The following is a 17061-nucleotide window of genomic DNA, read 5'->3' on the forward strand; positions in this document are numbered from 1 at the left end:
CGTTTCTATGAATCCTTGTCTTAGGAGGGGGTGGGAATAACAGAATTTTCAAGACGGACGGGGTTCACAGAAGTAAGCATGTAAGAACTAAATGATAATAAATTTGAGATTTGGAGCCAAAGCTATAGAAACACCACTGCACCTAGTCCAAGTATTTGATTAGAAACACCGGTCGAGTTAGCATTCCGAGATATATTAAGATACCGCATGTATATTTCTTCATTATTTTGATTTAAGTTTGTAATTGAAGGAGGCTTTTGCAATCTTGGGGTAAGATCAATATCCACTATCAAAGGTCACCTCTGAGGTTTTTGTCTATTTTTATTGTTTTATTGTTTCAAGTTCATGTGTACTATTGAAATTTAAGCGTAATAATCAAGAAGGAAAATGAAATTATTTGAATAATCAGAATTTGGGTGTATCCATTACTGTATTATGCTGTAATTTAAGATATAAAAAATGAGTCATAACTATTATTCTTTCCCACTTCCCTGTTACTTTGATATTATTAAAATACAATAGGGAACAAATGGTGATTGCTGTAAATAATAATACTATGTTTGGCAAAAGTGTCTTCATTAAAATTTAATTCCAAAATAGAAAGATGCCAGTTCTGCTTAATTATTACCATAATTTGAATGACCAAAAATAATTATTTTGAACGTCGTAACAAATAACTGAAACCGATAGAAAGATGTCAAACCATTTGCTCTTACCCTGACAAGTGGATAACTTTTCGGAACATTGACAAATGAAAAAACAGACATTCAATATATAAATTTAGCCAATTGAACAATTAAACCAAATAATTCTGTCCATGCAATGCATTTAAATATAAGAATAGATAGACCTCCAAATTCAGAATTGTGCTAGGACCATATATGAAACGAGGTTAACATTAATGTTAATTTAGAATAACTTCCTATGTAACACAATGACTATGAAATCTGTTATTCAATCATAACACACAAAATAAGGATACTTCCTTAAATAATTAAAATAAAGCCCATTATATCCTTATTGTTATTAGATCTAATTACAGGTGAAAGGGGTTAGTTTACTGGTTGTATCCCTTTACCTTTGTTATAATAAAAATTCTTTTAAAGAGGAGGTTCAGGCATGACGGCAATTGTTATAATCAGGACGGAAAGTTACAAGAGAGGATGCGTGGTCGCTGACCTGAACGATTGGGGGTTTATAAGATTATATTCAATCAAACATGCCTTTGTGTGAAAATGCTGGGAAAACTGGAACAATTTTTACCTTTGACATTCTTTTGCGAATATTCAATATCAAGCTTTACAAATGGTATTCAGTGCAAGATCATTGACTTCTCATATCATCAGATAAGAATGCCAATACGGATTATGTTCATAACACGCGAAGATATAGCCCTATATATAAATAGGAGACCATTCCATCTTCAATTCCCCAAACGACAGTTTTTAAAACAAATATGTAACAAGAACTACATGTACAAAATAAAGGAGGGACATCGACTTCAAGTCATGTAGAAATGTTGTCTGAAGATAACTCTGAGTAACAAAAAACTTTGATTAATTATAATAAATTATCATTAATAGAAATCTGAAATTCCTCTGTAGAAAGTCCATCAATTATCAAATAAAAACATATCTCGAATTAATATTTCTTTATCAGATGGGGAAGTTTTGCTAATGAATTAACCAAAGATAACAAAAGGTTGTGACATTTCTTCACATATTGAACTTTGAAATAAAATTGGAATAGAGCAAACTGTAGATTTCAAGCAATTTAGTAATTTCCCAGAATGATAAGGCTCTATAGAAGGAAACGCTGCGACCTGAAGCACAATGTTACATATAGCCGTTTCAGTGATTCTTGTTTCTATAGTTGCAAGCATGATCTACCGTCCAACTAGTCTATCGTCAATGGTATTTTCCCAACCAGGTGATTGGAATATTGGGGTGATTATTCCTGCTCATGAATTCTCCGAGAAAAGTATGTGTAGCAGAATTCCGCGACGTCTCACTAACCTTAAAAAAATTGAAGCTATTAAATTTGCAGTCGATGAGATTAACAAGAGAAAAGATATTCTACCGAACACAACGTTGGGATTTTATATATTAGACGACTGTTCTAAGGATACGACAGCCATGGTGAGGGCTCTACAGTTTACACAGTCGTCGAAATTGAACAAAGAACAACCTAATGAGCTTAGTAGCTACGATGTTATAGGTGTTATTGGGGCAGAGAGCAGTAGGAACACTGTTCAAATAGCCGATCTATTGTCATTGTTCAAGATTCCAGTAATCAGCTACGTATCAACCAGTCCTCTACTTAGTGATAAAGATACATATCCATTCTTCTCACGAATCGTACCCTCGGATTCCCTACAAGTATCAGTTTTAATGGACATCATCATTAAGTTCAATTGGAATTATGTTTCTATAGTATATGAGGACGGAAGTTATGGGAATGAGATTTACCAAGCCTTTAAGAAGTTGATGAACCAAAATAAAAAATGTCTTGCAGTTAGTCGAGTCGTGAGAGGTGAATTAACTCCAGACAAAGCAGAACGGATCGTAAAGGATTTGAAGTCAGCAGATGGAGCTCGAGCAGTTGTCCTAGTACTGATCACAAGTGATGCTGTGAAGATCTTTAAGACTGTCAAACGTTTGGGATGCAGTAACCATTTCACGTGGTTAGGAACAGATGGTTGGGGGAGTAATATCAATGACTACAAAGACGTTGAAGATGTAGCCCTAGGTTCTTTAACAATCGGATTCCATGGAGTATTTGTTGAAAGACTTGATAACCATATCAAACATTTAACTCCGGCCAATGCCACATATAATCCATGGTTTGACGCGTTCTTTGAAAGGAATTTTGACTGCAAATTTGGTCCAATTGGAAATGAAACAAAATGTGACAGATGGAAAAACCTTTCAGAAGGATATGCCCCAAGTTTTATGCCTGGTTTCGTTATGGATGCAGTGTATGCTTTTGCTTATAGTTTAGAAAAATCTTTGCAGAACTGTAAGGATGCAGATATCAAAGATTGTATTAAAGGAAGACGTTTTTTAAATGTTATAAGGAATACATCTTTTGAAGGAGACAATGGAATGGTGGGTTTTGACGAATTTGGAGATGGTAAATCTACCTATGCGATCAGAACCTTACGTGAAACAAATGGCGGATATCAACTTGCAGTAATTGGAGTATGGGACACAGGAAAAAGATTATTTACTTATTTTAATACTAAAAACATTACGTGGAAATCAGGATTTAGTAATGGCGATAATCCACCTAGATCTCAGTGTAGCAAGGATTGTCCCCCTGGGTTCGCAGCCATTCTCACCAAACCTCAATGTTGTTGGTACTGTCAGCGATGCCGTAACAATGAAAGATCGGTTATGATTGACCAGAAACTAGTATGCGAAGTTTGTCCTGTGTTCTCATGGCCAGATAATTCTAAAACAAGATGCGCACCCATTAAGATATCGAAGATCTCTTACAACAATGCAATAGGGATTTCAATCATGATTGTTGTTATTATAATGATCACCGGAACAATGACCTGTATCGTCCTGTACAGCAAAACAAATAACTTAAAATCCCGAAATAGAGAATTAGTCTTTTTAATCGCCAGTGGGATCCTTGCGTCGAATATAGTATCTGCGACTTTCCTGATCTCTCCGTCAGAGTCATCTTGTAACTTTATACTTTTTGGATTTCATTTGAGTTTTACTTTGGTATACAGCCCTTTCCTGTTGAAAGCATATAAAATACACCACGCCGACAAGAAAGTTCCAGTGCTAGGGGAAGAAACACCACCGACTCCAGTTCGTAATGTGGTATATTATTGTTTCGTTGTCTGTATTGAAGTGAGTAGATTTCAGAATTTTAGTGGGTTTTATGGGGAGAGGAGGGGGTGCTATATACGAATGACAAGATTTTACCTAGTGTTTTTTTTTATAAACTTAAAATACCATATGATTTGCTAATATAAAAGTTTTGGTAGCGCCAAACCGTAAAAGACAAAGAGAATAAGCTCATTAGGAACTGAAATCTTTAATACTTTAGATGCTTAATTATGAACATGTACAGCTATAGACTATTCACATGAGGTGTCCGTACACTTTAACAAGGTCGAAAGTAAACGAAACAATCAATCCATAATGCATTATGAATTCTAGCGTCATTATTGTCTGTTCCAGTTGGTCATAGTAATACTGTGTGCTGTAACATATCCTGTAAGATGGGAGACAACCATGACCGACTTGAACGAAGCCTATGTTGAATCTACGTGCCAAATAGAAGAAAATGGTATTTTGATCCCGGCTGCATACAATGTCTTTATTCTACTGATAGCAACACTTCTAATCATCCGATCAAGAAACGTTCGTCCGAGTATTTGTAGCGCCAATGAATGCAAATTTAACAACATCTGCGGCTATACTTCGGTAGTTTTATGGCTCGGATTCTCTGTGTCCTATTTTACAACATGGAAATCAGTAATACTCTCTGTAATCATCTGTATAGCGATGTTGGGTAATGCCTCTGTTTTTCTTTTTCTGGTAATCCTACCCAAGCTCCATGATGTATATTTCCCAACGATTGATCATAGTCGCCATGAAGACCGACAAACAACGGCTTTAACTTTCAAGTGAACGTATTTGTATTATTTTCCTTGTTTTGTTTTGAACTATCGTCTGTACACAATACTGTTGAGTCCGACTGAGTCCTGTTCGACGACAACAGGTTATTCTCGTGGTAAAAATAACCATCAGGAGTAGGCAAGTTGGTGGCCAATTCCATCTCATTACTGGACAAACAGGCAGCGTAGTGTTTTTGTTGTTGTCTCCCTTTTCAGATATTATTCCTTACATAGTGCATACGTCCTAAGTAAATAGATAGAAATATTATCCTCCATTCCTAAACCAGTTGTCTTTAAGGATTTCGCAATCAAAAGACGCTTTATGCCTACTTACGGCATGGTAAGTACTCAATTGGAATCAAAAGGTTCACAATTTTATATATAACTATATTATGATACTAAAATGTATTAAATGTCTTCTACTAAAATAACAAGTATAACATAAAATATATAAAAAAAATTATGTACAATTCAACTTATTTTGAACATTGTAAGGTGCTCTGGGGCTCCGTGTGTTAACATATTGCTTAATATTGGTTATAGAATAAAGAATACATTATGTTAAATACATAAATATACAATATACAAAAGTTTCGCATTCAGTGTGACAGGATAGAATATGAAATTGCAATATAGAAACGATTTCGAAATTAATAATGCTGCTAATAAACGCTCATATTTGACATTGCTCTTGGATAAAACTAAAAATCATTCACTGTTTAAGTAGTTCCTTACATCCCAATAATTACTTTAATATATCAAAAATCTAAATTTGAAATACAACATGTATAAATTCTAAGGTTTCGGATATTTTTGAAAGTGGAAACGGAACTGCACCAATTGTGCTACATCCTAGTCAAAGCAGTATATACCGTTATAATATTTTCATTAAATCTAGCGTTATTACTTTCCATGATGCTTTATACAAAAATTTACTAAAAGATAAAGCCTAGATGTTAAATGCTAATTTACAAATGATGAAAAAAATATTCATATGTCAGATCTAATAATCTAATAACCATTAAAAATTACAAAAATATTAACAATTTACTTTGCGTCATTGACATTAACATAAAATGTTTGTTAGGCTGCATATTTTACCCTTTCTAAAACAAAAAAAAGTCAAAAACCATTTACATCAGTAATTTATACGCTTTCGTTTTGATTTAAATAAATTTGAATAAAACTACAGAAACCCGTCACATTTAACTAGAAACCTCTCTCCATTGCCAAGACTCATGAGGACCATAAGTGCTAGGAGCAATAGATCTTTCTAATACCGGACGTTCATAAACATATGGACCAACATAACCTCCTCGTGGATATCCGTAATAACCTTTCTGACCATAGTAAGGTTCTTCAACAGCGTAAACTGGTTCTCCAACCACCATTGGATAATCACGTCCATAATGACCTCTCTTTTCCATTATTTCTCTAGAATCTTCATAGCGATCACTGGTAATGTAACAACCAGCTAAGGAGTAAAATGTGGCAGTGAAAGCAGCAAGTATCATACCAACCCAACCTAAAGCATAGGACCATCCGTATGTTCGGGTAGTGGCTTCTTTGATGGTCTGAAAAATGAATGATATGACAATATAAAAGGAATTTTCAATTGTAAAAATACATCATTATGGTGAATGGCAGTGCATTTAGGGGCGGAAGAGAAGAAAGGCCCATCGGTGGGTACCAGAATCTGATCTTGATAATCATCATTAATATTTTAGAAATGTTTTGGCGATAAAGATATTATTATTATTATTTATGCATAAGATACAGAACAGCCCATAATTCACAATACATTGCGTTACATATTTGTAACACTTAACACCAATGAAGATTGTCTTTGTCAAGAATGCTACTGCTACTCCCAGTGCGAAAACTGCTAATTCGTGGGCTACCAATATCAGGATAAGTTTACAAAATACTTACACTTGACCAACTCTTGTAGAACTCGTTTTTATTCTCTATTTTGTTTCTTTCAATATATTCGGCACCATGGAAAAAGGCAATGGCAGCTGCTGTACTGAATGCTGAAATAAAAGTAGCAATATTGTGTTATGTAATTTATTGGTTAACTTAAAAAGATGAAGTGAGAAGAATTTAGGAAGCTTAGAATTGTGACTTCATCCGTTTCATCCGTTTACAATCATGATCAACACCGTCTTTCAAAAGGATATACTGTTATCTAAACACAAGAACAGTTATCAACTTGCTTTGAATACGTAAAACAATATCAAAATAGTTGATCTGAAAACAACGCTACCTCCAGGTAACGGACTAGATAGTTTGCGATATCGACAATCATGATTGTCATTAAGCCAACTATAGCAAATAAGTAGACCATAAGAAAGGCTATTAATTACCTGCAATGTAGGCACATAAACCAGCGATATAGGCCCATCTAGATATTCTCCAACAACATAATACCAGACCAAATATATAGGCAGCGACGAAGAACACCAAGGCAATGATGTAGAATGCGAGGAAAGATCTCAATAAATCTGAAAAACATAATCGAAATTGCTATCAAACGAGCATAGTTCTGTTCTAAGCCTTATTTGGAGTTTCATTTCATATGCTCATGCGATTCCAAAATTTACTATGACTAACAGCCGACCAAACTATCTACACAACTTAAGTTAGCAAGTCATCGAGGTAGACCAGATTAACCTATCTTGACAAGCAACTTGATTTTGAAACTTATCGTGAAACTAAATTTATCTTGATAGAGAAGACCAGCTAATTCTGACACAGCAAGAGCTGCACTGAAAGATCTGTCATGTACAAGAACCTTCAATTCATCAAACCGCTTTAAAACTACATTAGTTTAAAAGAGAATTGATTAGGGAAGCAGTTTAAAGAGACTAAAACAATAGGACTACTTACGAAGTCGAGCTGTGAAGTCTGATGACGACTCTTCATTTTGTGGAAGTTCATATTTAATGTTAAAGCAATACCCATCTACTTTATCGTCGGCTTTGTCCAAAACTGAAATAGAAAGACATAGTCAATTAATACAAACAGTTTATCTTAATAATACGGCATACGGCAATGTAGCTGCCAAAATTAGTGATGATATTCCATTTATATCATTTTGTATAATGCAATGGTGTGCTAATAAGATTTTTATGAAGGGTATGTGCGTCATTTATGTACTATCTGATGTATTGATATCTGAACAGGGCAAGCTTGTAAGTCGCACCTACAAAACAATAATAATGTTCAATGTAACGCTATAATTACTCAGTAACTAGTTATTATGGACTGGTATTTGTAATCTATCATTTAAATCAAGTTCAAATACACCTTTATAGATATTAATCAATGTTCAATGACCAGGTATAGCGATACGACCACGCATTGTATCGGTCATGTTTGACCCACAATAGAACATTATTTTAAATACGCCATATCAGCTTTCATCACTGTCAACAATGACCTGCATAAACAATACAAACACTGATATTTATGACACCTGAAGAATTTACAAAATGGCGATCTTAAAATGGCGTCTTGCTGGGCTGCGTAAGATTCAGGTCAATGAATCCTGTACGGATTTTAAAGATTACATTATACCCACATGGTACAAAATTAACCTAAATCCTTCTTTCAACTCGATATTGCCCTGTTTGATACAACGACACTCTCGTTCAGTCCATTTAATCCCATTGGACAAGAAACTAGAGTCTCGTTTGCTAAAGGACGTGCGGAGTATGTTCAGATAAGATCGTATTTTGTAAGTCGATGGCCTTATTTGCTTGCACAATCAGGTTAGATAACTTTGGACGTAAAACCAAAATTTCTATTATCGTTGGAAATTTACTACAAAAAGACAGGGAAATCGATCAATGTTATCCGCTTAAATGATATTGATTATTGATGAGATACAATCATTCATAGCAAGTTACAATTCTCAATGAATCTGTAATGGTTCCATACTTCATTCAAATGAATCTCACCTAAATGAAATTACAATAGGAATACACAGTAATTACAATAACAAAAGCATGACATAATATTACATTCAAGGATAGAATTGGACAAATAATTAGGAGACTACGTTCATGCTTAAGATCAAGGTAAACTGTGCTGATGATTCGTTCAGTGTTAATGTTAACCAGAAGCTCTTTAAAAGAGTAATTCTCATAAATTGCCCCGTTTAAGCCAGATTTCGAAATTCAATTACATGTAATAAAAAAAACACGATTTGCTCCAATGCACAAGAATGTGAAGAGAGAGTAGTAGGTGAAATTTGAGATAAGACAATATAGAAGATGAACACCGTTGTAAAACTATAACAGGTAGAAAAAGGAGTAGCCATTGATTACACATGAATGAACATGATCACGTTTCACTGTGCGATTACTCATTTCACAAACGCTTTAACCCATTTCTGATTTGATGGGATTGTGGTGAGAATGAGAAAGAGCTGTTCCGGAAATGTATTTTAGAGTAATAATGCTCGATTACCTTGTGCAATAATTAATTTCAAACCGAGATGTAAGTGGTCCATAAGAAGATAATATTCCAAGCGCATCGTATTAGCTATGTGGACTTCCTTAGTGAAGTTGCAGTGTAGCATCAAGTGTTCGGAAAAAGCGAGCACGTCCTACATCGCTATTAACATTCGACATCCACGAAATAACGAGCATCTTTCGGTTATTGTCCCCTGGTTATTATTAATCCAAGGATTGACATAGTTGGTGGAGATGATTAACCGAGCTGATACGTTAGACGTGTAAAAAGGTTCAATTGTTTGTTTAATGTCCATCTGATCCTGTCATAAGATAGTCACACTCATCTACATAACAACAGTTAAATACCAATTCTTCTATTAAAGTTTCCTCTATCAAGTTTATAGCTTAAATTTCAACTTTCTTTCATCTGCAAGTATCTAGAACAATGGCAATGTTTCATTAAGGATGCGATAGGTAGGCATATAAAAGACGTAAAAAGTTCAGAAATCAAAGGTCACAGTAGCTGTGAACACCCATAAAATTATACATGGTAGTGATTTTCTATGGACTCTTAATTCAGTCAATGTCACACCCATATGATCTGTGAACCAAAACGCAAGGAAGCTGTGTCCGCTTTTACTTGAAGCCAACGCCTCTGATTTCAAAATAAGTTTCACATTGCACATAGCAAATATATTGTTTTAAGTTTCTTTTAATGAAATGATATAAATAGCCCTTGGTAGTTACATTGACTTCAAATAGTAATTTTTCATACATTGTCAATAGACAAGGGAAATGCGGAACTTCAAAAGATTTGATCATGGTATCTGATTTTTAACAATAGAGTCCCCACCCACATTCGTTTACTATATCAGTCAAAAATCCCACCAATAAAGGTCATATCAATATTATAAATTTTGAGTATGATAAATGTTTGGTGATAAACAATAACATTGCCTCCAGGTTATTATTATGATTGTTAACAGATAGAGTATATAATATATATCAACAATCGATTCATTCACAATACATCTATTACGTTTTAATACATAATCAAAGACTTTTATCATATTATTTATAATTGTCACATAGTCTGATATGAGGTGTAAAGGCAAATTGCCTGACCCAATTATTGTTTCCATCATGATGGTTGACAAGTTTGGCTAACAGAAATATTTTGGTTATAAGAAATATGATCAGAAAATGTCAACTATCCCAACCATCCAACTTGAATATCGTTTGAATTTAATGTTCTAATGTTCAGTCTTCGACATACTGACAAAACATACACATCAACAAAAGATTGATGTGAAAACATGTTCTCTATGCTCAAGTTGTTCTGAACTATGAAGACTTCGATAGAAAGCATTCACACAGACAAATTAAGTTTTTCTTCTTTTAAATAGAATTCATGCTTTATATAATTATACTACTACTTATGCTTCAACGTTAAACTTTTTATTGATAAAACCCCCTCCCTCACTCTCTCTCGCTCTCTCTGGTTTTGAAAATATCGTGACCCAGACATTTGAGACATAATTTAAGATTTGAGACATAAAATCATGATAAAAATCTACAATATTGGGAGTCAAAGATACGTACAATAGATCGTAGAGTTCATGACCAAACTATACAAATACATCTTCAATCCAATTATACCCCTTCAGCGCCATATTTATTTTCTTATTAGTATATCAATTGGCTATATTCTATTGAAACAAGAACTGTCACTGTGTTAGCCTTCAACAAACACCAAACACTTTAAACTACATTCAATCCTACTTCAGTATATTTCATCTTGAAGCGCTTTGGGCGTTTGATATCGTTATATTCAATCTAATTGTAAATTATAACGTCATGCATGGCAACTAAATTTCAGAACACATTTAAATACGAAATAAAAACATAGAAAGTTTTTACAGGGTGGTTTCTGGTGTCTTTTTTTAGTTTATGGCAATTATTTATCTCATTATCGCACAAAATTTGATTTATACTTATCATGTGCTAACATTTAATCAACAAAGTGCACATATTTTACAAAATAAATTTTACACACCCTCTTCTTATACATTAATGTATTTAACAATGTTAGTATTTGATCTGATTTAGATGTGGTTTATAATTCTATGTTTAGGCTTTGCCATGCATGTCTATAACGAACTAAATGTTTTGTAAATTTAGTTGAATTTTATTACAACCATGTTAGTGCTCAAAAACGCAAAACCTTGTGAATTGTGGTACATTGTACATGGAGTTTTTGCAACACAGATCATTGAATAGTGTTATTGGAAACATACATGTTTCGGCTTCCATCATGGAGGCTTGTGTATACCATTTTGCCTTCGAGGGGTATTTGATCTAGTTATGAACAAAATACATCAAAGCAACCTCTTCGAAAGCAGGTTTTGGTCATTAAAATCCCACTAGAATGGACTAACGAAAACCAAATATGTCAATTAAAACTATCAATAAAGCCTACTTTTTTGACACATTTAAACTGGCAACAAGTGACTTGAACATAGGCTTAATGCGGTCATGTTTTTATAGCTATTGTCACCTTCGGCGAGGAAATAAACAACGAAATTCCTATGTACATACTGAAAGAGTTAAGCATATTGACTATGTAATTTCAGTAAGACCAAAACAACAGTGTAAAAGTAAATAAGACTAAAACATGAATAGAAATAATGAAATACTTGAGAAATGTCCAGTGAAACTTGGTGTAAATATGTCTACAAGAACCCTTACAAGCCAGGTTGAAAGTGAAATCGTCAGACTAATACAGGTCAACGACAATTGAACGAAATACCATGGAGCATAATGTCATGTTTTCTAACTTCCTTTTGGGCTAAAGAAGACAGGAAACGCCATGCAATTTGCACTTGATGATTATTTAAGGGCAATGTCATTAATCTTTGCCATTTAGCTTCCAGACAGGAAATCTTTCCTGTGTGATGTCTGTAGCATACTGAGTTCATACCGAATTCAACAACAGGTTACCGACAAGCCATTGTTACCAAATTATAAATTCTCATTACACCCACGTTAGATCATTAGTGAAACAAAAGCTACATCAAGTAGTTTCAAACACCTTCTTGAATATCTCTACATCTTAAACTTTACAAAAGAAGCTAAATTTAGCTTAGAGATAACTTGACTTGATGAATAAAGTTCGTGGTAAACTTTTGACAGATTGTTAAATGGAAAAAAGGCTCAAAACTACCATAATATATTTTTTATAACTTGCGCATCTAAAATTAGATATAACAGTTTCTGGTAGCCATGACTCTTTTCGTTGGTCTTCCTATGAATTTGACATAGTTGCGTTGAAAATAGAATGTTTTGGCATCCCAACTTTCCATTCACAAAATATTCCCACTGATGATAAAACTATGAACTGAATTAGTCCCAAAAGATACGGAATACAGTAAAGAGTAAAATATGACTAAATTTGTTCGTTACTTAAATGATAATTTGCTATATTAGCATAAATTGAAACAGAAACAGCACTGTCATCCATCACGTTTGTACATCTTTATTATATAGATATATTAAAATGAGACACATGAATAATGTATGTTTTATGAATATTTTAGGGACTCGCATTAATATCTTCAATTATTTCTTGAAGAAAACACCGAATCGCAGGGTTCAGAGCAGTGACGGCGTCTGAAGGTACAGGGGGCATTCCAGTTGTTTCCCCATTGGGCCTGTCTGTCCCCTATTTGTACCCCCAATCCCGGGAGACTGGTGCCGCCACTGGTTCAAAGAATATTCGGTATTGAAGTCGGTTGCGACCATGGCGTTTTATCACAATGGGCATACATGTATATGTCCGCTGAAAAAAGTAGCATTAGTGTAAAATAGAGATACAAGAAAATCTACTTAACCACGAATGTTTATCATACATTAAGTGGCTTTAAAAATTAACATCAACCATGTACAAGTTAGATGTACATATGAAAGCTAAATGGTCATCCGAGGTTATTGTACTTATGATCACAATGAAACAATTTTTATGAAAATACATGTAACAACCAATCATCCACTTGGTACTTTTGAGACAACTTTGTGCCATGGATGAAACTGGTACTCAACGCCCCATATCTAACAAGAGAGAGTATATAAATGTCACCCTAAAAGCACATTCAGTTCAGTGCCTTGAACGATGTAATGTCTTGCAATGTCAACCAAGTTCAAGATGTTCAGATTTTAAAGTCTTGTAATTTTAGTGAGTTATACGCTTGCTCGCTAACCTGAAGGTCCAATGTTCAATCCCGGCATAGGTCGAGATAATACGTTCGAATTTTCAACCCGGTTTCCCTCTGTCACTGATGAGCAGCTGCCATGGAAAAGACGTCTATGGTCAATCGGATGGAAAAATAAACCGAGGTCCCATGTGTTACAGGCTGTGTACGTCAGAGTTCCCTCGATATTTGGAAATCGAGAGTAGGCTAATCCCGCTGTAGTGGCAAACTTTCCCTCATTGCACACTACATTGCCGTCTTCATTAGACCACTTAGGTGAAGATAGGTAAGACGTAAAACTCCATTCATTTCATTTGTTATTGATTTTCAGTATTCAAATTACTCAGTAATATTTAGTCCAAAATGTTAACATAAAATATATTTAGGTCACCTTATATTAAGATCTTAAATAAAATACATATTCTTACTATATATATTTATATAGTTAGACTACACCTCTGTATATACATTGACATAATGTAATATATAATAGAGGCTATTTCAACCCGAGTTATACCTTTCCTGGTTTATGATATACAACATAATATCCTGGTTATAGAGACACATTGACTTTTTACTTTATGGCTTCTTTCTGTCTTAAATCAAATCCTGTGGACCCTTATCACAAAATTAACGAAAGATTATTTAGTTTTCAGGGAAAGGAGGGTTTGATTCGCACGGTTCTATTACTCAGCTAATATATCTAATTTCAAATTCATTTACTACTACCTATTTTACTGTATTTCTTAAGAACGTATCTTTGTTGATTCTGTGTGAACAAGGATTGAAATTCTAACTGAGAAAAAACCTATTTCAAAAAAAGGTTTCAATCACCAATAAGGACATATTCCCAATCCCCTAAGTGGTATGAAATAGGTCAAGTGTATCGATTGCAATCTAAGGTTGTCATTTGACAGTTAAACCAGTGTTATCAAGCCCTACATATTTTAGGTTCCAAGCCTTTAAATTCTCTAGGCATTTAATTTAAAATATTGAGTTAGGTGTTCTGTTTCTGTAATTGTCCCAAAGTATGAAGTAACCTTAATCAAAGAAAACCATAAGATTGCTGGGATGACTGCAAAACTAAAATCCTCGGGGCTTGGGGTAACCTTGTCATTTCAACAAAAAAAAACGTTAAAACGTATGACAAGTCATTATTTATGAAAAAGATGTTAGTGACATTAGGATGTGTTTTAGTGTGATAAATATATTATTGTTAACTACATTTTATGCGTTGTATGATGACATAAATGGATGAATGAATTTGAAATTACGAAATATGAAGGGCGTTGGGTGTATTGATCATGGTCGTTTAAGGCGTTGGCATATTTTTTTGTTTAATAAAATTTAAATTAAGATATAATCTGATCGGATTAAGTGCGTCATTGGGATTTTTCAAATGGGTCTATTTTCATCAGCAGAATGCTCTTTATCTTTCAATAGATAATAAGGTGAAATGATGGATTCTTGCTCGCGTTTCGTCATTAGAAATCATTTAAATGACACTTTACCTATGTTATGGAACTACGATCAATAACATTCCAAAGGTTTTGATATGATTAATGCAATGCCAATAATTACTTCAAAGATAATATCAGTCAACGTATAATAGTTTGACACAATCATTTAAATATCCAGAAACGAAACACAACCGGGGTTGTCGGTTTACATAGGAATGTGGTATGGAAGGAATTTACCGTACGTTTAAAGATATTTGATATTTTCGGGTTTTATGCAGTGACTCAATACTCAAAGACATTATTGACAAGCAATAGGCTTTTATTTCCCAGTATATATTTGCCAATATAAATTTTTCTGAGTACTTTATTGGCGAGTCAATGGAAATTACTCTACTTAAAAGTGACTAACAGTAGGGTGGCCCAAAGGTAACTTCAATACAAGCCATTTATCAAAATTGAATTGAAGACACGGTCAAATGAACTTCATAAAAGAAGCCAAGTGTATGAAAAAACGATTAATTTTCTTGGTATTTTTTGTTTATACTCCTTTTACTCCATAAGTGGAACCCACATTTTGTATTAGAGACCTTTAAGGTGGAATGACCTTAAAAACAATTGTGTTCAAAGCCCATTTTAAATTAAAGGGGCTTCTTTGCGATGTAAAAATAGTTTAGAGGGAAACTTAGTTGGTTGACTTTTGCTTTTCTGTGTAGATAAGGAAAGTTTTGAGAGACAGACGTAGCATAAGCCAGACTTGATTGTTCAGAGAGAAGTAATATATCTGAATGGTGTTTAGTTGCAGTAATAGAATTGGTCGGTTGTTAGAATTTTTCAGTTGGGTGGGGGGTGGGTGTAGATACCGACCTGAGCATAGATGTAGAAGCTGAAAATGATCAGTGAAATCAATGACTGGCTATTTACTTTGAGTTCTCTCATGATATAACATACATGTAATTCATAATGGTTGGCAACGGATGTGGAGAAATATAAAAAAAAAACATTGGAAATCAACAGTATTAGTATTCGAATTTATATTATCCAAAGATTTCAAGGCAAAGGTACTCTTCATTAATTGGTAAGGTTTGTTATACCAAAAGAAGAAAAGCATTAAGGTTTCCAATGTAGGGCATTTAAATTCATAAATAAACAATTGTAATTGCAAGTGGTTGTTTTAAATATAATATGTATTCAATAGATTATACCTTAACTAAGGCAGGGTATAGTAATCTACTGTGGTTCGACCAACCCAAATACCCTAATATCACATACATACCAATAGGGATTATCTCTATATCGCCCTATCTGAGGCGTGGTCGGGTATGACACATGTCCAAAATTTATAACAAATATATATTTTATATGCCTTTATCATATAAACGTTTGACCCATTTTAAAATAACATATGTAAATACAGAATGAAGACCCTTATCTAATTTTTTATACACGTAATTTTTTCTAGTTGAGAATAATTTAATATATTGTTTTGGAAAGATATATAGAACCTTACTATTCTTTTCTTATGGTATAACGGGGGACTGGGTTATTAATATATTGAAAAATTGTACTTACATAAGGTGTCGTTTCCTGGATAACATTCTCGGAACAATCCTCTCTGTCTTGTATGGGTATATTTGGCTAAGGCTACATTACTTTGTGAATCTGATCTTTCTGCTGCTGATAGTTTATCTCTTTTGACTGTATACACCAACCAATTGTCTGTTCCAAAGGAAACGGCTAAGAAAACTAGAGTCACTGGTCCTAGAATCGTTGCCAGGACTATTAAACCCGTCGCACAAGAACCCATGATTGTCCACAAACTGTTCCAAAGATCACGAAAATTGAAGGGTCTTACTGAAAAACTGGTGAAGGTATTTCCCTTCTTGTCGTCTTGACGTTCACTATTGTAAAGGGATATGGGTATACGACAGCGCCTTAAGCGGTCTTTACGCTCTGTTACTCTGTCATTGTTCACAAAACCCTATTAAATACGTAGAGAGTTGGTTTATAAATAGACCCGTATAGACACGTACTTCCAGTGAACAATAATATAACGGTAAATAATATGGTATTGATTTTGTAGGTGTTATACACAATGTGTACACATTTTGATTGGAATTCAACAACAGTAAAGATTTAATCCTTACAATCAATTAATGCATACATTATAAGTATTGAACTGCAATCAACGTTTCACCTAAGCTAGGTGCGTTCTTAGGTTTTTCAGATTAGATACAAGCATTAGGTACTTTAATTAT

General features: G+C 34.0%; 2 protein-coding genes across 2 annotated transcripts; one reads left to right on the forward strand and one right to left on the reverse strand.

Annotated features, from left to right (window-relative positions):
- Positions 1-1910: 1910 nt before the first annotated feature.
- LOTGIDRAFT_107939 (hypothetical protein) lies at positions 1911-3986 on the forward strand (the record flags this gene model as incomplete). The annotated part of the gene is made up of 1 exon (XM_009066812.1): positions 1911-3986. The coding sequence occupies one exon, from the start codon at positions 1911-1913 to the stop codon at positions 3984-3986; it is 2076 nt and encodes a 691-aa protein (XP_009065060.1).
- Positions 3941-16610, reverse strand: LOTGIDRAFT_229513 (hypothetical protein; the record flags this gene model as incomplete). The annotated part of the gene is made up of 5 exons (XM_009066813.1): positions 3941-6213; positions 6572-6672; positions 7006-7143; positions 7529-7630; positions 16376-16610. 5 exons carry the CDS (start codon positions 16608-16610, stop codon positions 5845-5847), a joined length of 945 nt encoding a protein of 314 aa, XP_009065061.1. The 3' UTR covers positions 3941-5844.
- Between the last annotated feature and the right edge of the window lie 451 nt (positions 16611-17061).

Source organism: Lottia gigantea (assembly GCF_000327385.1).
Source record: "Lottia gigantea unplaced genomic scaffold LOTGIsca_8, whole genome shotgun sequence".
In the NCBI taxonomy this organism is placed as follows: domain Eukaryota; kingdom Metazoa; phylum Mollusca; class Gastropoda; family Lottiidae; genus Lottia; species Lottia gigantea.